At 39.5% G+C, this 23,381-nt stretch overlaps 1 protein-coding gene across 1 annotated transcript in view; it reads right to left on the bottom strand.

Moving 5' to 3' along the window:
- Nucleotides 1–10,811: 10,811 nt before the first annotated feature.
- Nucleotides 10,812–23,381, bottom strand: part of lmnb1 (lamin B1) — a 60,308-nt gene continuing 47,738 nt past the window's right edge. The window contains exons 5-11 of the mRNA XM_060837815.1: nucleotides 21,121–21,246; nucleotides 20,808–21,028; nucleotides 18,983–19,208; nucleotides 18,770–18,874; nucleotides 17,340–17,459; nucleotides 13,460–13,558; nucleotides 10,812–11,484 (exon numbers count right to left, since the gene is read on the bottom strand). Coding sequence (XP_060693798.1) covers nucleotides 11,443–11,484; nucleotides 13,460–13,558; nucleotides 17,340–17,459; nucleotides 18,770–18,874; nucleotides 18,983–19,208; nucleotides 20,808–21,028; nucleotides 21,121–21,246 — 939 coding nt within the window. The 3' untranslated portion in view covers nucleotides 10,812–11,442. The remainder of the gene's footprint in view (nucleotides 11,485–13,459; nucleotides 13,559–17,339; nucleotides 17,460–18,769; nucleotides 18,875–18,982; nucleotides 19,209–20,807; nucleotides 21,029–21,120; nucleotides 21,247–23,381) is intronic.

Here is a 23,381-nt window from a genome sequence, read left to right as displayed (position 1 = left end):
TTAACTTACAAGAATGAACATCTTTTTTCACAACCACACTGTCAAGATCTCTCAGGATCTTATATGTTATAATCAAATTGTTTCTTGTTCTTCCAAACACCAGCACAGTCATGCCTAATTTAGTCTGTCCATGTTTCTTCATAACATAACCTGCCTATTCCAGGTATCATTCTTTGAACTTTCTTTGAACTGCATCCAAATGCATTTATGGCCTTACTTTAGTAAAGAGACCAATATTGTACACAAATATTCCAGTTGTGGTCCCATCAATGCAGTGTATCACTGAAGAATAACATCTGAAGTTGTGTTAAATTCCTATTACATACTAACTTTTTCTGATTCATGTGCTAGAATCCAGATCCCTTTACATTACAGAGATTTGCAATGTAGCACCACTTAGATAAACTAACCAAAGGAGGTGAAAGTTAAGCTTGGGTACATGCAACAAAACAAGGGATAGAGACCAGGCAGGACTGCAAAAGACAAATGTGGAAAATTAAGTTCAGAGAATGGTAGGAAGGGACAGATACAAACAAAACATGAATATACCAGCAGCTGAGACCATTTTCAAGAAAGAAAAGAACAAAAGATTTTTGTCCGAATGCACCTCGCAAATATTGAGGTGAATAAATATATTCTAACAGCCATCACAGAAACATGGCTGCAGGATGACAGGGATTGAGTTCTGGATATTCAGCATAACAGGTTCAGAGATAAAGTTAGTTGAGGAGATCTGAATATAGAATCAGTTGGGTGCTGAGAAATAGTAGAGAAAAATGAAGTTCATCGGTCTTAACACCACAAGAAATAGAAACAGGGTTAGGCAATTCAGCCCAAGCTTGTCCCACCATTCAAAAGGATCATGGCTGATATGACATTCCTCACATCCATTTTCCTTCTCTTTCCCTGTAACCCTTAATTTCCTAGCTGATAAAGAATATGTCTATCTCAGCCTTAAATATACACAAGGACTCTACCCTCACAGTTCTCTGTGGCAAGCGGTTCCAAGAACTCTCAACCCACAGAAGTAATTCCTCATCCCGACCTTAAATTGGCATTCCTCAATTCTGAGACGATGCATTCTGGTCCTACACTCTCCTAAGAGGAGAAATATCCTCTCAGCATTTCTCCCATCAAGCCCTTATGTTTCTATATATTTCAAAGAGATCACCGCTCATTCCTCTAAACTCCAGTGAGCAGAATCCCAAACTGCTTAATCTTTGGTCATAAAATAATCCCACCTAGTGAACATTCTCTGAACTGCCTTCAATAAAATTATATATTTCCTTAAATAAGGGGAGCAAAACCAAACTCAGTGCTCCAGATATGGGCTCACTAGCACCTTCTACAGTAAGACTTCCCTCCTCATATACTTCAACCCCCTTGAAATAAGTGCCATCAATCTGATTACCTGCTGCACCTGTGTTTAATGTGCAAATATCCCCAAGCCCCTTTGTTTGCAGCTTAATGCATTTTTTTTCTCCAATTAAATGTAATTGTTTAAGTAAGTGGGAGAAAACTTGGCAAATGAAGTTAAATGTGGGGAAAATGTGAAAGTTGAACAATCAATATCTCTCTGTGAACTGCTTGTACCCCTCTCACAATCTGCCTTTCCACCTATTTTACTGTCATCTTGCAAATTTGGCGACAGTACATTCATTTCCTTCCTCCAAGTCATTAATATATATTGTGAACAGTTGCACTCCCAGACCAATCCCTCTAGAACCCTATTAGTTAGCAACCTGAGGAAGAACCCTTTATCCCCACTTGCTATTTCCTTCTGATAGCCAATTCTTTTTCCATGCTAATATACACCTCCAGCACAATGGGCTGTTAGGGTACAATGTTGAATGCCTTCTGGATGTCCAAATACAACATATCTCCCCTCTATCCATTCTGATTGACACTTGCTCGAAAAACTCTAATAAATTTACATATTTTCTTTCCCCATGGTGACTCTGTTTACACTTTGATTTTCCAAATGTTCTGCAATTACTTCCTTAATGATTGATTCCAATATTTTTCCAACAATTGACGTTGGGCTAATTAGCTTCACTTTTTGCCTCCCTTTTAAATGACAATGCTATCTCTTTAGCAGTTTTCCAATCTATTGATGCTTCTTCAGAATGCAACAACTTTTGGAAAATTACAAGCAACACATCAACTATCTCTGTTGTTACCTCTTTTATGATCCTAGGCTGTACGCCATCAGAGACACATTGGGTTGTCTAATACAATTTCTCTAATGATGGTGATGGAACTTAATTCCACCAACATATTCTTTAGCTTTAATGGAATGTTCAAAGTATTTTCCACTATAAAGTCTGATGTAAAATATCTCTAACTTCTGTCTTTTTCTTGTTCTGCAAAACACCACTTTTGGAACACTGCTTTCAATTCTGGTCTCCCAGCTATATGGAAAACCTTCTGATCTTTTCCAGCAATTTCTGTTTTTCTTTCTGACTTCCAGGATCCACAGTTCTTTCAGGTCTTTATTTTTTCTCTAGTGATGACTTGTATTTATTTCCACTCTTCCTTTGTCCCCTTGATTATTTAGTGATTTTGGAATGCTGTTAGTGTCTTAGATTAGATTACTTACAGTAGTAAGTACTGTAAGAGCCAAAGGAAACAGGCCCTTCGGCCCAACAAGTCCACACCGACCCGCCAAAGCGCAACCCACCCATACCCCTACATAAACCCCTTACCTAACACTACGGGTAATTTAGCATGGCCAATTCACCTGGTCCGCACATCTTTGGACTGTGGGAGGAAACCCACGCAGACACGGGGAGAACGTGCAAACTCCACACAGTCACCTGAGGCGGGAATTGAACCCAGGTCCCTGGCGCTGTGAGGCAGCAGTGCTAACCACTGTGCCACCGTGCCGCCCTCAGATAATGCTCAGTATTTATTCATGTCTGTGGCTGTTCGCCACCTAGTGATTTAATTAAGGACAAAAGAGGTAACTAGGGAGAGAATGGAGCCCCTCAAAGATCAACAAGGCGGTCTTTGTGTGGAGCCACAGAAAATGGGGGAGATACTAAATGAGTATGTTGCATCAGTGTTTACTGTGCAAAAGGATATGGAAGATATAGACCATATAGACCAGGGGTGGAGAACCTGCGGCCTTCTAGGCCATTGTGTGTGGCCTTTTGATTGAATTCAAATTTTGCAGAACAAATCTTTTATTTTTTATTAATTTTTTTTGTGCTTTATTATTTTTAATATTAAATATTAAAATGAATGTATTTAAAATACCAGAGAGTTAACTTTAGAATTAACATTCTTTTTTCTTTTTTTTAAAAGTTAGTACATAGTAGTTAGATTTTTACAAAATAACGTGAATTTTGAAGAATATATAATTGAAGTTTCTTGGATGCGGCCTTATTAGATTACAACTAACATAATGCGGCCTTCCAACATGAAAAGGTTCCCCACCTCTGATATAGACTGTAGGGAAATAGATTGTGACATCTTGCAAAATGGCCATATTACAGAGGAGGAAGTGCTGGATGTCTTGAAACAGGTAAAGTTGGATAAATCCCCAGGACCTGATCAGGTGTACCCAAGCACTCTGTGGGAAGAATAGATAAGTGATTGTTGGGTCTCTTGCTGAGATAGTTTATCATCGATAGTCGCAGGTGAGGTGCCAAAAGACTGGAGGTTGGCTAACGTGGTGCCACTGTTTAAGAACTGGCTCAAAGGCAGAAGACAGAGGGTGGTGATGGAGGGTTGTTTTTCAGACTGGAGGCCTGTGACCAGTAGAGTACCACAAGGATCGGTGGTGGGTCCTCTCTATCATTTGTCATTTACATAAATGATTTGGGTGCGAGCATAAAGAGGTACAATAAGTTTGCAGATGACACCAAAATTGGAGGTATAGTGGACAATGAAGAAGATTACCTCAGATTACAACAGGATCTTGACCAGATGGGTCAATGGGCTGAGAGGTGGCAGATGGAGTTTAATTCAGATAAATGAGAGGTGCTACATTTTTGGGAAAACAAATCTTAATGGACTTACCATTGAGGGTATAAGCTCCTAAGGAGTGTTGCTAAATAATGAGACCTTGGAGTGCAGATTCATAGCTTTTGGAAAGTGGAGTCGCAGATAGATAGGATAGTGAAGAAGGCGTTTGCTATGCTTTCCTTTATTGGTCAGAGTATTGAGCACAGGAGTTCGGAGGTCATGTTGCAGCTGTACAGGACGTTGGTTAGGCCACTGGTGGAATATTGCGTGCAATTCTGGTTTCCTTCCTATCGGAAAGATGTTGTGAAACTTGAAAGGGTTCAGAAAAGATTTAAAGGATATTGCCAGGGTTGGAGGATTTGAGCTATAGGGAGAAGCTGAACAGGCTGGGGCTGTTTTCCCTGGAGCGTTGGAGGTCGAGGGGTGACCTTATAGAGGTTTACAAAATTATTTTTTTTAGATTAGATTACTTACATACATAGTATGAAAACAGGCCCTTCGACCCAAAAAGTCCACGCCGACTCTCTGAAGAGAAACCCACCCAGACCCATTACCCTACATTTACCCCTAACACTACGGACAATTTAGCATGGCTAATTCACCTAATCTGCACATTTTTGGACTGTAGGAGGAAACCCACATAGACACCGGGAGAATGTGCAAACTCCACACAGACAATTGCCTGAGGCAGGAATTGAACCCAGGTCTCTGGCACTGTGATGCAGCAGTGCTAACCACTGTGCCGTCCATGAGGGGCATGAAAAGGGTAAATAGGCAAAGTCTTTTTCCTGGGGTCGGGAGTCCAGAACTAGATGGCATAGGTTGAGGGGGAGAGGGGAACGATATCAAAAAAACCTATGAGGCAACTTTTTCACACAGAATGGTAAGTGTATGGAATAAGCTGCCGGAGGAAGTGGTGGAGGCTGGTACAATTGCAGCATTTAAGAGGCATTTGGATGGGTATATAAATAGTAAGGGTTTGGAGGGATATGGGCCGGGTGCTGGCAGGTGGGACTAGATTGGGTTGGGATATCTGGTCGGCATGGACGAGTTGGACCGAAGGGTCTGTTTCCATGCTGTACGTCTCTATGACTCGAAGGATGTTGTGAAACTTGACAAGAGTTCAGAAAAGGAGATTGCCAGGGTTGGCGGCTTTGAGCTATTGAGAGAGGCTGAATAGGCTGGGACTATTTGCCTTGAAGCATCAGAGAGTGAGGGGAAACCTTATAGAAGTTTATTAAATCATAAGGGACATGGATACAGTAAACTGCCAAGGTCTTTTCCCTAGGGTAGGGGAGTCCAAAACTAGAGGGCATAGGGTTAGAGGTGAGAGAGGAAAGATTTAAAAAGGGACCCAAGGGGCAACGTTTTTCCACACAGAGGGTGGTGCATGTATGGAATGAGCAGTCAGAGGAAGTGGAGGCGCTCGTTCCAGAAAAGAAAGCCCCCGTTTATTTAGCCTCTCCCTATAGCTCACACTCTACAAACCTGGCATCATCCTGGTCAATCTTTTCTGAAGGAGACCGGAATTGCACACAATATTCCAAGGTGCCTAACCAATGTCGTGTATAGTCAAAATATGACCTTCCAACTCCTATACTGAATGGTCTGACCAATAAAGGAAAAGATAGCAAACATCTTCTTCACTATCCTATATTAGAGGGAGATGGATGGGCCAAATGCTGGAAATAGGACGACATTAATTCAGGATATCTGGTTAGTATGGACAAGTTGGACTATAAGGTCTGTTTCCTTGCTATACAACTTTATGACTCTAACTCTTCCCAGATTCATTTTCTAAGGGGCCAACATTTACTTTTACTGCTCTCTTCCCTTTCATAAAAAATTAAATTAGCTGCTACTTTCAATTTTTGTATTTCTCACTAATTTGCCTTTGTTGTTTATTTTCTCTATCTTCATTTTCTCGGAGTCGTCCTTTACTGGATTCTGAATTCATCCTAGTCTTTGGGGCTATCACTGACTTTGGCCTCCTTATATGGTTGTTATTTTAATACTTTCCTTAGCTTCCTTGATTAGCCACAGTTGGTTTATCTCTTCCTAGGAATCTTTCCTCCTCGTTGGGTTGTATTTTTGCTGAGTCACAAATTACCTCCTTAAACGTCTACCATTGCTTGCTCAGTCATTCCTGCTAATCTGTCTGCCTAGTTCACAATAGTTAACTCTATTCTCAATTTACTATAATTCCCTTTAAGTTAAACACTTGTTTCTGACCCACGTTTCTCACTCACAAACAGAATATTAAATTCAATCATGTTATGATCACCATTTCCAAAGGGATCTTTTTCTCTAAGGTTATGTATTAAACCTGCCTCATTATCCATTACCAGATCCATGAAAGTCGGTTCCCTGTTTGGCTGCATGTTATATCCCTAATGCAATATGAATTTGTTGCTGTAGCTACCCTTTCTAATTTGCCTAACCTAAATCAACATGAAGATTAAAGTCACCCATTATTATTGCTCTATTCATTTCACATATCCCCATTACATTTTGACTTTTCGCCTTTCTCGCAGTGCGACTACTGTTAGAGGGTCTGCACACTATTCCTACCAACATCATCATCCCTTGCTCATTTTCTTTACCTCTGCCCAAATGGACTCTACATAATTTGGGTCTCAACTGTCTCTGACAACAATCCTCATTTCATAACAGTGCTACCCCACCACTTTTGCTTTCCTTTGTTTGTCCAAAAGATCAAATGTCACTGAACGTTAACCTCCCTGTTTGTATCTCCTGTAACCCTATTTCCATAATGGCTACAAGACTATATTCTTTTTACCTCAAGTTGCACTGTCAGTTCACCTATCTTATGCCAAAATGTTTCATTTGTTAAGATACACAGCCTTCAAGCTTGTTCTATTATTGATTTTCGCTACACTGTTCTGGTCCAATAAGACATTTACACAATTTGTCCCTCCCTTTTCTTTTTTGCTAACAATCAACCCAGCACTAACCTGCAATCCTATTATCTCCTTTGAATATTGATTTTTTGATTTCCCATGTAAGTGAGCACACACTTCTCCAACCACCTCCCCACCCCCAATACTCTGACCATAACCATCTTACTATGTGTCTGATAGAACTTCAATCAGCAGAGAGCTTTACCCCAATTCTCATTGGCTCTAATTTTGTTAGGGCTCCTTTGTCCCACACTGGTCAAACGCAGCCTCGATGCAAAGATCAGTCAGTCTCATGTCACCTCTGGAATTCAGATCCTTTGTCCATATTTGAACCAAGGCTGTACAGAAGGCAGAAGCTGAATGGCCCTGGCAGAACTAAATTTGGTGTTGGTGAGCAGGTTATCACTGATCAAGTCCAAATTGATTGCACTATTGATGCGATTTCCATCACATTTCTGGATGATGGGAAGCAGATTAACAGTGCAGTCACTAACAGAGTTGAATTTGTCTTGCTATGAATGTATAGGACATAGCTGGGCAATTGCTCCACATTGATACATGCCACTGTTGTAGCAGTACAGGTACGGCTTGGCTTGGGCTACAGCTAATTCTGGAGCAGATCTTCAATATTATTGTTGGAACGTTGTCAGGACCCACAGCCTTTGCCTTATCTGGAGCTTTTCATTATTTTTAAAGGCAGATGTAGATTGATTCCCTTGATAAGCAGACAAACATGCCTCCAGGATATCTCATAACAGGTCATTAATTTCAAAGAGTGACAGAGCAAGTGTCCATTGGGCCCAAAATATTAACTTTGCTTTCTCTCCACTGCTACTGCCAGACCTGCTGAAATTTTCCAACAATCTGTGTTTTTGTATTAATTACAAACAGTTGTTTCAAACAGTCACTGCACCTCTTCCACAAAGCAATGCCCAGTGAATGGCTAATGTTTTCAAAATATCTGTACGCTCCTGCACTTCACTATCAAAGATTCTCCATCACTGAACTTCAGAATTATCCATCTATGTTGTTACTCAGGCAGAAAGTGGTTACAATTCAGACAGTGAAACTAGTAGCAACTTTTTAATAAGGTAGTTTCCTAAAGCACAATGCCGAGTGAAAAATCCAAAACATAAATGCTGGAAATCAAACAAAAGCAGAGTTAGTGCTTCAAGTCCAGTGACTCTTCAGATGTGGGAACAACACTGAGTGAGACAAATAGAACAGTCCGAAACAATTGCTATATAGAAAATACAAGTTACATACCTGAAAGTGTATGTAAAAGGAACTATATATAAAAAACCTCAAGTACTTAATATCAATAAAGGGAAAAAAGTCAACAAGCCTCAGGATTCCGAGAGTCCGGGTAGAGACAAGCAGTAGAAATTGTAGATGTACTGGTTATGATTTTTTAAAATGACTTCATTCTAGAATTGTTCAAGCAGATTTAAAGTTAGCAATTGTGCTATCACTTTTAAAAAGAGAGATGGGAAAAGTGGGAACTACAGTCCTGACATTAGTTGTCAAGAGATACTCAAAGCAGGTGAGGTAGACAAGATTGCAATGAAGTAGATAGGCCAAGTGAGCAGATGGAGTCATGTGCATTTGACAGGTTATTCACTTTATTAAAAAGAACAGCTGAACAGATTTTTAAAAAAATAAAATGAGTATGGTGTCACAGAGCACTGTAGAGGCTGGCTTATTATATTCATGGCAGAGATAGACTGATTTAAAAACAAAACAGTAATGGAATCAATAGTTATGGAGAAGGTAGGAAAGTTGAGTTGACTATAAGATCTCATCAAATGGCAGAGCAAATTCAATGGACTGAATGGTCTACTTCTGTTCCTGCATGTTATTGTCTTATGAAGTTTCTAAACTGCTTCAGTTTGTAGTGTGGAGGTGCCGGTGTTGCTTAGAAATACTGCACCAGGTTTATTTTAAATCACAACCTTTTGGAGTGCTGCTCCTTCGTCAGGTGAAGGTGACGAAAAGCACACAGACACAATTTATAGGCAAAGATCAAAAGATCATATAAATGGTGAGTGTGGAGTGTCGCCAAGCTGAGTAACAAGTGAAGGAATTACCTACAAATCTGATTAATTGAGGCAGAGATACTTACACAAATTTAAAATGATGCTAGAGATAAACCAAATGGTGGGAATAACAGGATACAAATAAAAGTTGCATGTCGCAGGTCAAACCAAAGTAACCAGTAATCCAAAACTGTACAAATTAAAGTACAAGCCATTTTGCTATAACACAACAGTTGCTTTCCTCTGCAACTTTGCACTGTAGAAAATCGTGCTACGGAAAACAGCTATAGAAAATCACACTGTACAAGATCGCTTTAGAACATTGCTATAGCCCTTCAATAGAAAGTTTGCTTTATCCAAACAGCTTCCACAATTCAATCCTGTTATAGGCAATTTGTGTTAATGAAACGTGCTATACCAGATAACTTGTGATCTCTCTACAGGTCATCAAGGTGATGGTGTCAAAACAGGACAGTGTCTCTTCACTTCACCTGACGAAGGAGCAGTGCTCTGAAAGTTTGTAATTTCAAATAAGCCTGTTTGGACTTAACTTGGTACAGTGTGACTGCTTGCTACAGTTCAGACAGATCTAGTATGCTCAGACAGGTACTCAGCAAGCAATTAGGAAGAGAAATGGTACTTTGGTCTACACCTTGCAGTTCAATCCCATTGTAGATAATTCTTGCTACAATTGTATAAAGCTTTGGTGAGATCACATCTGAAGCACAATGTGCAGTTTCAATCTTTGCTGTGTTCATTTATGGTAGGTCCATGTTTCCTTTCGATGCAAAAGGCCCTCTAGATTTGTTCCACAAATTAAGAGTGTTGTTCCATGATGAGAGGCTGGCTAACTTGGACCTATTACTTGGTAAGGTAGCCACCCCCTAATAATGGTGTCTGGAACACGTGGGAGCAATCTCAAGGGTGTTGCACATCTTTGAAATTCACTATTTGAGTACTCCATTGTTAAATATATTTAAGGCGAAAATCAACAAGTTTTGGTCCATTAAGGAATTGAAGGGAATGGAGTAGGCATTAGAGTGAAGACAGACGATCAGCCATTATGTTATTGAACACCACTGCAGGCTAAAAGCCCACAGGATCTATTTCATGTTCTTAAATGAAATAGAGGACTTCAACATCTTCTCAAAATAACACATCTGCATTGTTTTATATATGACTACAAAAAAGCTTGTTCTAAAATCTAAAGTAATATTTGTAGTATTTTAATCTAACCCAGACAGATTATACATTGGCAAGTTGAGTGTGGTCTCAACCTAATTTTTCAGGCAGATGAAAATGAAAATGTCATAACAATAATCCTTAAAAATCATTGCATGCAAAGAGAGCATTAGCAAATACTTTTGGGAATAAAAAAGATGAAGCTAGCCAGTACCAACAAGTATCTGAACAAGATGACCAATCACCTTAACTTTATCACAAACTAGAATTTATCTCAAATGCTTTCCCTTGTATCCAAGGATTGTTAAAGAAAATGGTTACTTGTGATCTCCGATCAGAGGTTAGGTCAAATTGGCTGATGTTGCACATCCCTGTATAAAAAGGAATATTTTTCATGGTCTTTGTGGACAAAATCGTGCACATCCCTTTCCCTAAACATTTTGGACTAGTTATTACAACCAGCCAGTCTAAAAGCAAAATGATTAAATCTGCTCCCTACAATTCACCTACAAATGTTCCAAAGATTTACCATTGCGGTATTCTTAAAAGCTAGGAACAAAATGGCTTCTTAAGGCAGTAAAAGGCCCATTTCCATCGCCATTTATTTTGCACTACCCCAAATCATTGTTTGTTGATACAGATTTGCTTTCAGAAGAAAGGCGCAACAATTCTTTATTACACAATGTTTATTTTATTCACATTTGACAAGAAAACCCCAGTGGACCACTGCTACATTAAAACTTATTAAAACATTTGCATTTAGTCATACCAGGCCCCAAACACTATCTAAATAAAGGCTCAAAAGCCATAAAACAGAAACTTACTTCATCCCCATTTTCTGTAGTATATTTTTACCAACTGGGTATAAACAATTAAAAAATCATTAAAAAGAGTAAGTTCAGTGCTGTTCTATTTATAAATTTACAAAAAATGTTGCTACCAAAATGTTTTAACACCCCCATTTCCCTGCTGCACATATTAACTTAAATTCAATCATAAAGGTAAGCTGCCCCAAAATAACTGTAGTTTCTCAACTACACAATCATTTTTCACTGGTTTTATCTGTAATCTTCAGAAAAGGGCATCTTTCATAGGTTCAAAAAAAACCTATGATTCACATTGGTTTCAGATTTACACTTTAAGCTCTAGACCTTGTAATGTTCAAAAAAAACAATAGTATAAAAAAAGCCCTGAACTGATGTCATGTGTACAAAAAGAAATTCACAAAATATCTAAAATACAAATTACTGAAATACAAAAATAGTTTGAATTTCTAGATATGAAGTTCAACATAGGCAGCAATGAGTTTTTGAAGATGTTATCTTGCAGGATGATCACATTACTGCACAGCTTCTGTCAGCTGATCTTGGATCTCCCTGAAAAAGAAACCCACTATAAGGTCAATTTGCTCATGATCAATAAAGTCAAACAGTACCATTTACACTTGCGTATAGGTCGATCTCATGTACAATTCGATCCCTAACTTTGGGCCAAAAATACCTTATATTTTCCATATATTTCATGTATAAGTCAACTCTAGTTCTTCAGTTACAGATCGACCTTTTAATGTCAGTGTGCCTGCCCATTGCACTCTGCTCCAGCTTTCCAGTCTGCTGGCCGTACCGCTCCATTCTGGGTCTTCTGCTATGCTCCGCTCCATGTTTTCAGAACTACTGGAAGAATATGACAGTACAGTGCGACCACCGTAGGTGCTGAGTCAGTTTCAGTTACCCACAGCCTGAACATGTTACAGGCAACGTTCCAGAACCAGGGACTGTGGGCTGCCGGGAAGGTAAATTTCCCATTTTATGGATAAACATTCATCCTCTCGAAAACAATACCCAGTGTGTAAGTCGACCCCCTAATTTCAAATTTTAAAAAAAGTCTTCAAAATTTGACACATACATGAGTATATATGGCAATTTAATTCTGTGTTTTGAATAAAGAACCATTTCGTGTCCTCAAATATCAGTACAATGCTTTGCATTAATATAGTGCCTTTACAATTCTTCATGAGAGCATAATCAGAGCAGTATTAAAACCTCCTTGAGTTCCTGAACCAAAAGCTTGATCAAGGTGGTTGGTTCAAGTCTGATCCCAAGCATGGAGGGATTTTCTTATGAAGATAGATTAAACAGGTTGAGAATACTCATTGCACTTTAGTAGAATAAGGAGTGATCGCCATTGAAACATACGAGATAGCCAAGGAGCTTGACATGGCAAACTCAGAGGACATTTACCCTCATAGTAGAGCCTAAGACCAGAGGGCAAAGAATAAAAGGATGCCAATTTAACTCAGATGAGGAGGGATTCCTTCACTCAGGGTTGAATTTCTTTGGAATTCCTTGCCACAGGGCACTGTGGGGGCAGAGTCCTTGTATACACTGAAGGCTGAAACAGATACAATTCTTGATCAGTAGGGGAAATCGAAGGTTATGGGGAAAAAGTAGGAAAGTGAATGCGAGAAATGTTGGATCAGCCACAATCCTGTTGAATGATGCAGCATATTTCAGGAGCCATACTGCACGTTCATACTCCTATTTCTTATTAATTTAAAGAATGACTCCAGAAATTACAGACTACAGTTTGGTTAGATAGAGTGGGAACAGATGAGGGGTTTAAATCTGTGCTGCCTGATTAAAGAATCAGAATCAACCTAAAAGAAAATAAACGGTGCATTCCAAATCTGGAATCCAAGACCTAATTTAACACAAACCAATTCAGTTGTAGCATTCAAAAGGAAATTAGATAAATACTTGTGGAAAAAAGTACAGGAATATGGCAAGAGACTCGGACTGGTGGGACTGATTGGATTTTTCTTTGAAAGCAGCTCAAGTGGATGTCTTCTTCTGTTTTACACTATTCTATAATGTTATAAATTAAAGCACTTGCTGATTTATAAACCAAGTGTGAAACTTTTAAAAAAAGTACAAATAGATTGCATGTATAACATACATAAAATATTCCAGTAGCTGATGTAGAGAGTTTTCTTTGTTGTGTTTTGCCATGAATACACATATTCCAGAATTATTATTCAAGTAAAAAAAGTGACCAACATTTATATTATATTCACGATCTACAGCAGAACTGAAATATTATATTAACTACTTCTCTTTTGCAAGCATCAACTGACCAAAATAAAAAAGGTTTTAGAAAATTCAAAATGAAGAGAAAAGCTGACATTTTACTCCACTTGCAGAATCCCTGTTTGCCTCTTATTTTAATCTTGAAATGCAAACTATGTGAGAAGTGAAAGCACACAAAGTTCCCACGAACACCAGCCCACAATCAAATCTCCCAGTGTGTTTCACTGTGTGCTATGCAACATTTTACTGTTAGACAGAAATGTACCTGCTGGTGGAAGAGATCTTCATCTCTAATCTCAACTTCCTCCTCCTCCTCTTCCTCTGGTACAGTGGTTGTGAAGATGGTACTTCTATCAGCCACCTCCTACAAAGGGTGAGAAATCACTTAAGTAGCGAGACCTCAAACTAGTGAATTGCACTAAAAACACAATTCTAGATGGAGTTTCTTATTGTTCCCCCTTCCCCAAAGTCCATTTTAATCTTAACTACCTGAGAATTTCAAATAAAATAGCCCAGAACATTCATCTCCTATTCCTTAATATTTCCAGCTGTTACTTATAATACTAGGGTTTAGTCAGCACATAATTAGAAGGAAATCTTCACAAAAGTATAGTTACTTCAGCCTCTCTAGTCATGTAAATGTGCACCAGCACTTCTCAAAACAAGCTGTAAACATTATTCAGAGACATGAGGACTGTAGATGCGAGAAAAAACACAGCAGGTTAAGCAGCAGAGAAGAGGAGTCGTCAATGTTTCAGGACAGAACCTTTCATTATGACTGGGGGAGGGATAGGGGCTGAGAAGAAACATTACTCCCCCACCAATCTTGAAACGTACATTTAAACGCATGCAATATTGTCATTTGCAAACTGCGATAGCATTAGCTTTGATCACATGGAGCTAGTAAAGAGAGAGAGAGATCAGGGGAGGTGATGGCAAAGTAACCCAGGCTAATATTCGGAGGACTTGGGTTTGAATCTCATCAGGGCAGCTGGTGAAATATAAATTCAATAAGTCTGGAATTTAAAGCTAGTCTAATGTAATTATTGTCATAAAAGAAAAGTCATCTGGTTCAGTAACATTTGGCTATTCCTGGTGCGTGACTCTAAAACCTACAGCAACATGATAGCCATTTCAATTAAAATCAAAAGCAAGCTACTTTGTTGTATCAAACCTCCAAAATCAAAACAAAAAGTATGAAACCAGACAGAATATCCAGCATCAAGCAACACACCACGAACACCATCGCAGCCATACCAGTCTGTAAAGTACACCTTATTATCTGAGGGTTTGTGACAAAATTATAAGAGCTATACAAAAATAGTCGTGCAACAACTTAACATAGTCCCACTCTCGGAATCATATCTTACAGACCCACCACCACCATCCCTAAATATGTTCTGTAGCACCAGGAAGGCAGACTCACCACAGGTGGCACAATGATACAAAGTTGGAAGTTGCTCGGGAACCCCCAAAATATCATGGCATCAGGTTAAAAAAGGTGAGGAGGAAAGCCACCTGATGATTGCTACCTACCACATGCCCATCAATTATTGGACTTTCATATTCAACCCAACTTGTGGGAAGCAATGGTAAAGAATGCACTCTGGGTGGAGGGACTTCAAATGTCTATCCCAAGTTGCTTACTGCACAATTACAGACCAAGCTCTAAAAGGACATAGTTACTAGACTGGGTCAGGTGAAGAGGGAATCAGAAAGGAAACAAGTATGAGCTCATCCCCAGCATGATAGCCATCACAGAGGACTGCATGGTGGTCACTCCTATCTATTACAGCCAGGAAGAGTCAGTAAATAGCGGAAACAAAGTCCCATCTTCACATGTAGGGCACCCACTAACATGCGCAGCACTACCCAAGCCATTAAAAGGAGACTGATGGAGCAACTCAATACTGACATCCATGAGGCACAGCAGAATTAAACCAAAACTTATAACCTCATGGGCTAGCATATCCCACTCTGCCACTGCCACAAGGCCTGTAGCTCACCACAGGTTCAATCAAGTAAAAAGTGAGGTTTGCAGATGCTGGAGATCAGAGCTGAAAATGTGTTGCTGGTTAAAGCGCAGCAGGTCAGGCAGCATCCAAGGAACAGGAAATTCGACGTTTCGGGCATAAGCCCTTCATCAGGAACAAGGCTTTCCCTCATTCCTGATGAAGGGCTTATGCGCGAAACGTCGAATTTCCTGTTCCTTGGATGCTGCCTGACCTGCTGCGTTTTAACCAGCAACACATTTTCAGCACTGGTTCAATCAATACAGGATAGCATGCCAGGCATGCCTAAAAATGAGGTGCTAACCTCGATGTCACAAGACGACCTGCATGCCAGACAACAGAAACAGTAAGCAACAGATAGAGCTAAGGGATTCCACAATGAACAGATCAGATGCAAGCTCTGCCACAAGCATTCATGTACAGTGAAGGACAACCAAACACCCACGGGAGGCGGGTCCACACATCCCCATCCTTATTGACATGGTGGGGGGGGGTCTCCCATCATTACAGAAAATAAAGCTGGAGCATTCATATTCATCTTCAGCTAAATGTACTGAGTGGATCATACATCTCAACCTCTTCCCAGCATCACAAAAGCCAATCTTCAATCAATATGACTCATTACACATGATAAAATCAAGAAATGGCTGAAGGTACTGGATCTTGTAAAGGCTAACTATATTCCTTTCGTAGTACTCAAGTCTTGACTCCAGAACTAGACACTTCCCTAACCAATCTATTCTAGTACAGCTACAACACCAGCATTATTTCACAACATGGAAAGCTTCCAACATCTGTCCTTTTGAAAAAAAGGAGTTTGTTCACAGGACATGAGCATCACTGGCAAGACCAAACATTTGTCTGTCCCTAGTTGCCCTTAACAAGGTGGTGGTCAGCTACCTTCTTGAGTAGCTGCAGTCCACAATGAAAAAAAGCAGGACAGATGCAATCCATCCAACTGCTGGATGGACTTGTTAACAATAGTCAAGAGGAGCTTGCTCACAAAAGCACACAGTTTTGTTTAAGGCCAATCAGCTCCTGATTCATTACAGCCAAACATGAATGAAACAGCTTAACACCAGAGCTGAGGTGAGTGACTGCCCTTGGCATCAACGCAACATTTGACAGCGTATGGCATCAAGGAGCCCGAGCAAACTTTTGAGTGAATGGAAAAAAGTGGAGAAAAACTCCCCTGCTGATTGAAGTCATACAAAACCGATGAGTTGTTTGAGGTCAGTCATCTCCATTCCAAGGCATCCTTTCTCTTCAGTTCTTCAGGGTGACATTCTAGCCCCAACATCTTCAAGCTGCTTCAATGACTTCCTTCCTCATATGGTAGGGAACAGGGATGTTCACTGGTGATCGTACAAGGTTTAGCACCATTCATGACTTTTCAGATACTGAAGCAGTGCATTTCCAAATGCAGCAAAACCTAGACAAAACCTCAGGCTTGAGGTGATTAAGTGGCAAGTAACATTTGCCAGTGCCAGGCAATATCCATACTAATGTTCAAGGGCACTGCCATTGTTGAATATCTTACTATCTTCCTTCTTTCGCGACCAGAAATGGAATTGGACGAACCACAGAAATACTGTAGGTACAAGTGTAGGCCAAAGAATAGGAATTTTGCAGTAACTCATCTCTCGGAAACTGGTTCACCATTTCTACAAGTCAGGAACATGAAAGAATATCGACCACTTACCTACACTGGTAAATCTCAGCAATCAAAAAGTTCAATACCATCTGGAATAAAGCAGCCTACTTTATTGACACTCCATCCAATACCTACGTTTATTCCTTTCACCACTGACAATGGCAGCAGTATACACCAAGCAGCAGCTATCAAGGCTCCACAGATAGCATCTTCAAAGCTGCAGCTTCTACCATATCAGTGCTCTAGAGACAAAAATCTTCGAACTCCTTTCCTAAGAGCACTGAAAAAGAGTGTACTTACCACCCAAACACTGCAGTAGTTCAAGGCAGCACCTCACCAACTCCTTCTACAGAACATTTGACAGCAAACGTCAATGAGAATCACAGAAAACTTGGCTGGTTGGGAGTCACACCCAACCAAAACTAATATTACTGACTGGATGTAACAAACAGTTTCCCATCAGTTAAAAGAAGCATTACCTCTCCCTGAGAATTCTTGAGGACCACTTTCACATCTGCTCCAGTGCCCCAAGCATTCTGGTTCTTCCAGATGAGGTTGGCAGGAGGAGCTGATATCACACCAGCATCAGCAGCCCAGATCTGCAGTAACAAGATTATTGAACAAGAAATATTTACATCAGCATAATATATTGCAGTTACTAAACTTTACATAAGCCTTAAAAATAGGACAACGTCAAGGCAGACACATCTATAGTGAAGTCTTTATATGATAAATTGAATTTATGCAATTCCATAAATCAACTGATATATTTTGGTGAACTATTTACTGTATAGTCTGTGACAGGCACAGAGTGTAGAAATTTTAGACTTCAAATTCAGCTGCTGCATGTTACTGAAGCTAAAAGCACAAATATGCATTCAAATCTTCATATCTCAGGCTTGACACTTATGTCGACACTTGGTGTGTAGGGAGTGAAGCTGCTGCTCAAGTTCCTAATCATAATGGGCAATAACCTTTTGGGTACAATGTGAAGTTAATCATGAATGGTTTATTGTGTCCCTTCTAAGAAACTTTACACTAGTCAACCTAGCAATACTTACTTATTGGTAACTTACCAAACTTATCACCGATTTCCCTCAAATGAGTATTGGGGGGTGGAGGGGCAAGAATCTCTTGGGTCAAGCTATTTACAAGAGACCCTGCTTACAAGGTGAAAAGAAAGCAACTATTGTGGCAGACGCCGTAATCAACAACTGATGCAGATATTTGAAAGGAAACGAAGGTGATTCACACTTGGCTACATACAACTAAACTAATGTAATATAAGGCAAGATGAAGTAGTAAAATTCATCAATTTGGAAGGAGTGGCTGGGGGTGGGGTGGGGGGGCTCACATTTGCTCATACGCTCATTACTCTCAATTTCATGAAAGCATATCTCTTGGGGGAAAAAAAACAGTACACTTTAGACAAAAGAAAATCGCTTATCACCATGTATTTGACAAAAGGGGAAATTTAGAGCAACACTGGAGACATTTTTGCATTAGGAACTTTGATACCAGTTAATATCCAACCTCCTATTTACAGAAACTCAGTTTAAGAACTGAAAATCCAATTTTATATTGCAGAGGACACACACAGACTTCTTTCCTAAGCTAACACTGCAAAACAAATATCAGAGTTCAACTCGCACAGACAACAGGTACTCCAGGAGCAAAAAGCAGACCAACCATTTGAGCAAGGGTGACAGGAAAATAAATATCAGGATCAATGATCCAGACTGATTTTTCTAGCTGAAATAAACTAAAGCTGACCAACAATGCCATTCTTCCCTCCCCACCAAAGCCACCGATAATATTGAGTTAGCTTTCAGAACTGATGCTAAACTTTGCATTTTCCTAGTCTTTATGAAGCAGTATCTCATTAAATAAGAACAGTTTTTGAACTTACAGTTGTAGTCTGCCCAGCTTTCAACACATACTTTGGAGTAAATTTGTAAGAGACAGATGCATCACCAATCTTTCTTGTCAACTCCCAGCCACCCATAGGTTGATCCTGTTCAAATGTTTGAGGAAATAGGGGAAAAAATATATATATAATCAGCATATATAAATCTTGGATCATTTGATGCATCCTATATTTAATTTCTTCCTCCATTCCTACCTGTTCTGAATTATTCTTTAGTCGGATAAATTTACCATCTACATCCACTTCCTCAATGGCAACATTCCCTGTGGCAGAAGCAAGATGAGAGATACTGAGGCTACTACTGGCCTCAGATTCCTCAACATCGACACGCTTTCTCTTTCCGCGAGCTGTGCGGACACTGCGACTAGATGTTGCACGAGAAACAGTCACACGGGAAGATGGACTTGGTGACAACTTCAATCTGAAAAAGATTAAGGAAACCAAAAAAGTGTCAAGTACTACAATAAACAAAAAAGGACAAGTTTCTACAGGATGCAAAGGAAAAAGTGGTCGGGTGGCACTTTTAATTAAGGATGATATTAGTACAGGAGAGAGAAATTACCTTTTTCAGAAGAATGCTATGTAGAAACAGAAAAAGGTTTAAACAAAGTGAAAGTAGTTTACAGGCTCTTCACTGGAATTAAACAGTAAACAAAAGAAAATTTATGGGTGTTGTAGAGTAAAGGAGATACAGTAATCATGGGGACTTTATTCTTTGTACAGATTGGATGAATCAGATTGGTAATGATAGTCTGAATAGGGTGCTGAAGAGCATATTTAGGACAATTCGTGCAGTACTTTGCAGTACCAAATAGAAAGCAGGCTATTTAAACCCGGTAAATGCGCAGTGAGACAAGTTTAGTTCATGATCTCATAGTAAAAGGAAGTTTTAGCCAGTGATGTTGAAATCATGATGAATTTTATATTCAGTCCGAGGGTGAGAATTGTGGATCTAAAACTAGCATTTTACAATTAAATAAATGGCATTTACAGGATACGATGACAGATTTGTTCAAAGTGAACTTTGAAAATAGGTAATAAAAAGTTGAACAGTAGAAATGCAGTGTTTGTAATGGTGGGGAGCACAGGAGAGAGAAGGAAGGATGCTTCATAATATTCTGCAAAGACACGTGCCAAGGAGAAAAAGTTTTCATGAGAAGGACACATCACTTGCTGAGCTAATATAACATTTTAAGTAAAAACATGCTCGTGGTATGTCAAGAATTGTTAAAGAATAAATGCAAAGACAATTAAATTAAGTAAAAAAAGAGAAAGCTAGTTTCTGCAAGTATTTACAAAGGAAACTTAACTAAGTGTTGATCCCTTAAAAAGGGCAAGGCTGGCAAATAAGAAACATGGAAATGGTGGAAGCACCAATTGGGTTTTCTATGCTTAGCCTCAAGGTAGCAGACAAAAAAAATTCCAAGAACACTGGAAATTCCAAAGCTAAAAAGGGAGGAACATAAAACGCACAGTCAACTGGGGAGAAGGAGTGCTGGGAAAACTAGTGGACCAAAAGCTGATAAGTCCCCTGTCCCACGGACCCGATGACATTCATCCCAGAATCTCAAAGTGAAATGGTAGGAGAGATAGGAAATACATTGGTTGTGACCTTCCTGAATTCACTAAAGGTGCCAGCAGTTGTCAAATAAAGATAATATTCTGAATTAGTGGTGCTGGAAGAGCACAGCAGTTCAGGCAGCATCTGAGGCACAGTAAAATCGACGTTTCGGGCAAAAGCCCTTCATCAGGAATAAAAAGCCTTTACCAAATAAAGATAATACATCCATTCAAGAAAGGGGGAAGAACCAAACAATATTATTTAAATGCAGAGAAACTAAAATTTTGTTCGCGGAAATTGGTGTTCTGACGTCAATCTCAAATATGTTGGACATTGGAGGAGTCAGGTTTAGCAGAAACAAAAATTGTACATAAAGTGTTAAAAATGATTCAATCAGAGCTTCCATAAAAGTTAAACTTCAACGTATGGTGCTATAAAGTTCATCCGTTCTAGAATTACCTCTCCTCTTCACCCTCTAACAGTTTCCTGTATGCATTGATTTCCATATCCAATGCCAGCTTAACATCCAAAAGATCTTCATATTCATTTAGCTGTTGCTGCATCTGCGCTCTCATCTCAGCCATTTCTTTCTCCTTTTCAGTCAGCATCCTGCGATTTCCATCTCTCTCTTTTTCCAGAGCATCTTCTAACTCCTGAACTCTTTCCTGCCAAGCTCTAGCCTATGGAAAGGAAGCGGGATGAGATTAGAATAATTAAAAGTACTGATACTTACCAATTGTATTTTAAATTGAATAAATAAAAACTTGCTTACATCTTTTTGCATGTTGAACAACTGAGTGCTGAGGCTCTCTATCCTCATTACATTTTCTTTCAGCTCCTCTTCAGCTGCCTTGGCTGACCTAGTGTTCATCTCTGAGGCAAGCCTTGCATTCTCAAGCTGAAAAACACATTCAGGAAATTTCATAATCTGTACTTCCTCAAAAAATGCTTCATCATTGAGTCATTTAACTATGCCGTCAATTTCCTTTCAATTTTAATATCACAACTAATGACACAGAAGTGCAATTTTTGATGTTAAAGAGTTTTAGAAAACAGTCACTATCAATCTGAAGGGCAATAAGGATATTAAATTGATGAGAATTAATTGAAGAACATGACTTGTACATTTTAAAAGTAGAGATTTAGCAATGAGGCAACAGCTAACATTCACTTCCATTAAAAACAACCGGGGACTAGTACTTGTAGTTCACAGAATCTCATTACTGAAGAGGCCCTTTGGCCCTTTTTCACAAGGCAATTAAAACAGTGTGCTGTGGTTGCTATCATAAAAATGTTCCCCACTGTCACCTCAAACACCTGTCTGGTTTAATTCCCTAAAATTAGATCCATGTGTTGCCGTTTGTATGACCATCTACGTGTTGATATAAAAAAGCTCTCCTGTATGATATTCAAGAAATTTATCCCCTCAACTCTTTTTACAATGATTATCCCCATTAATATTGGAGGACAGGAAATCCCCTAATGTAAAAAAATAGTTAACTTATCAAAATAACACACCTCAGTGACTTGTCTACATAACTGCCCCCCAATTGCACACCGACTGTTGCAGAGCCGAAAATACACTTAAGGTGCAACTGCCTCTTTTACTCCCAATGTCTTCTCCCAAAGTCTCAATTGACAACCCTTCCAAGATATCATCCCTCCTTCCTACAGTAACTGATTCTAATAAATCATGCAACACTGCCATAAATTTGCACTCTCTAGATCTTGCCTGAAGACCCTACACTCCAGAATGTTGAGTTACCAGTCTGGTCTTCCCCATTACATTTCCACAGGTCAAGCTATATCCTTAACTCATCTGTCTTACCATAATGGCTTTGAAGTAAAAGCTATTAATCTTCATCTTCACTCCGTTGAAAGAAAACATCACTGAATTCACTTGGGCTTTTGTTAGTTTCAGCTGCGCTGACTTAGTCTCCCCTGCCTCTGATGAATTAGTTTAAACTCCTCCAAACAGCATTAGCAAAACCTCCCAGATGGACTCTCGTCCCATTCTGGTTCAGGTGCCGAGTGCCCCACTTGTAGAAGACCCATCTTCACCAGAAACAGTTCCAGTGATTCAAGAATCTAACACCCTCTTTCCTGCACCAGCACTTGAGCCATGTATCCATCTGCTTTATTTTACTTTGGTGTTCTTCAAAATTCCTTCAAATGCAAAGCATCATTCTGATTGAATCGAAAACAGAAATTGCTAAAGAAACTCAGGTTTGGCAGCATCTGTGCAGAGAAAGCAGAGTCAATGTTTCGAATCCAGCAACTCTTCATCAGAGCATTGCTTAATTATTCTATTAGATTATACTCTCATTACGGTCAATGACAAGTGCTGTGAATCCAATCATATATTGCTTCTCATTACCAGTTAAGTAGTTAATGGCACACAAAGAAAACAGTATTGCTCAGTTCCTTACATTATTGTATAGAAGATACGAGAATCTATTATTAGGAAAGTGGCAACACCACATTAGAATAAAGCAGAATCACTGACTAAATCAAAAACAAGTAGTGGGGTAGCACGGTGTCACAGTGGTTAGCATTGCTGCCTCACAGCACCAGAGACCCAGGTTCAATTCCCAACTCAGACAACTTTGAGTGGAGTTTGCACATTCTCCCAGTGTCTACGTGGGTTTCCTCAGGGTGCTCCGGTTTCCTCCCACAGTCCAAAGATGTTCAGGTTAGGTGAATTGGCCATGCTAAATTGCCCATAGTGTTAGGCGAAGGGAGTAAATGTAGGGGAATGGGCCTTGCTCTTTAGACGGTCGGTGTGGACTTGTTGGCTGAAGGACCTGTTTCCACACCAAGTAATCTAATCTAGTCATTGACAATCAGGGTTTGTGACTAATAGGACAGATAAAAGGGGGAAACTAATAAGTGTAGTGTTTTCATTTAAAAAGTCCTCCCAATTTTAAGATGGACCAAAACATCAAGATGATGATAGGCAAGTTATCTAGCAAAATTAGAAATCTAGCAAAATTAGAAATCTAGCAAAATTAGGATAGGTGTCAGAAACTTGGT

Source organism: Hemiscyllium ocellatum, chromosome 2, assembly GCF_020745735.1.
Source record: "Hemiscyllium ocellatum isolate sHemOce1 chromosome 2, sHemOce1.pat.X.cur, whole genome shotgun sequence".
Taxonomy (NCBI): domain Eukaryota; kingdom Metazoa; phylum Chordata; class Chondrichthyes; order Orectolobiformes; family Hemiscylliidae; genus Hemiscyllium; species Hemiscyllium ocellatum.
This window is presented reverse-complemented; position numbering and strand designations above follow the sequence as displayed.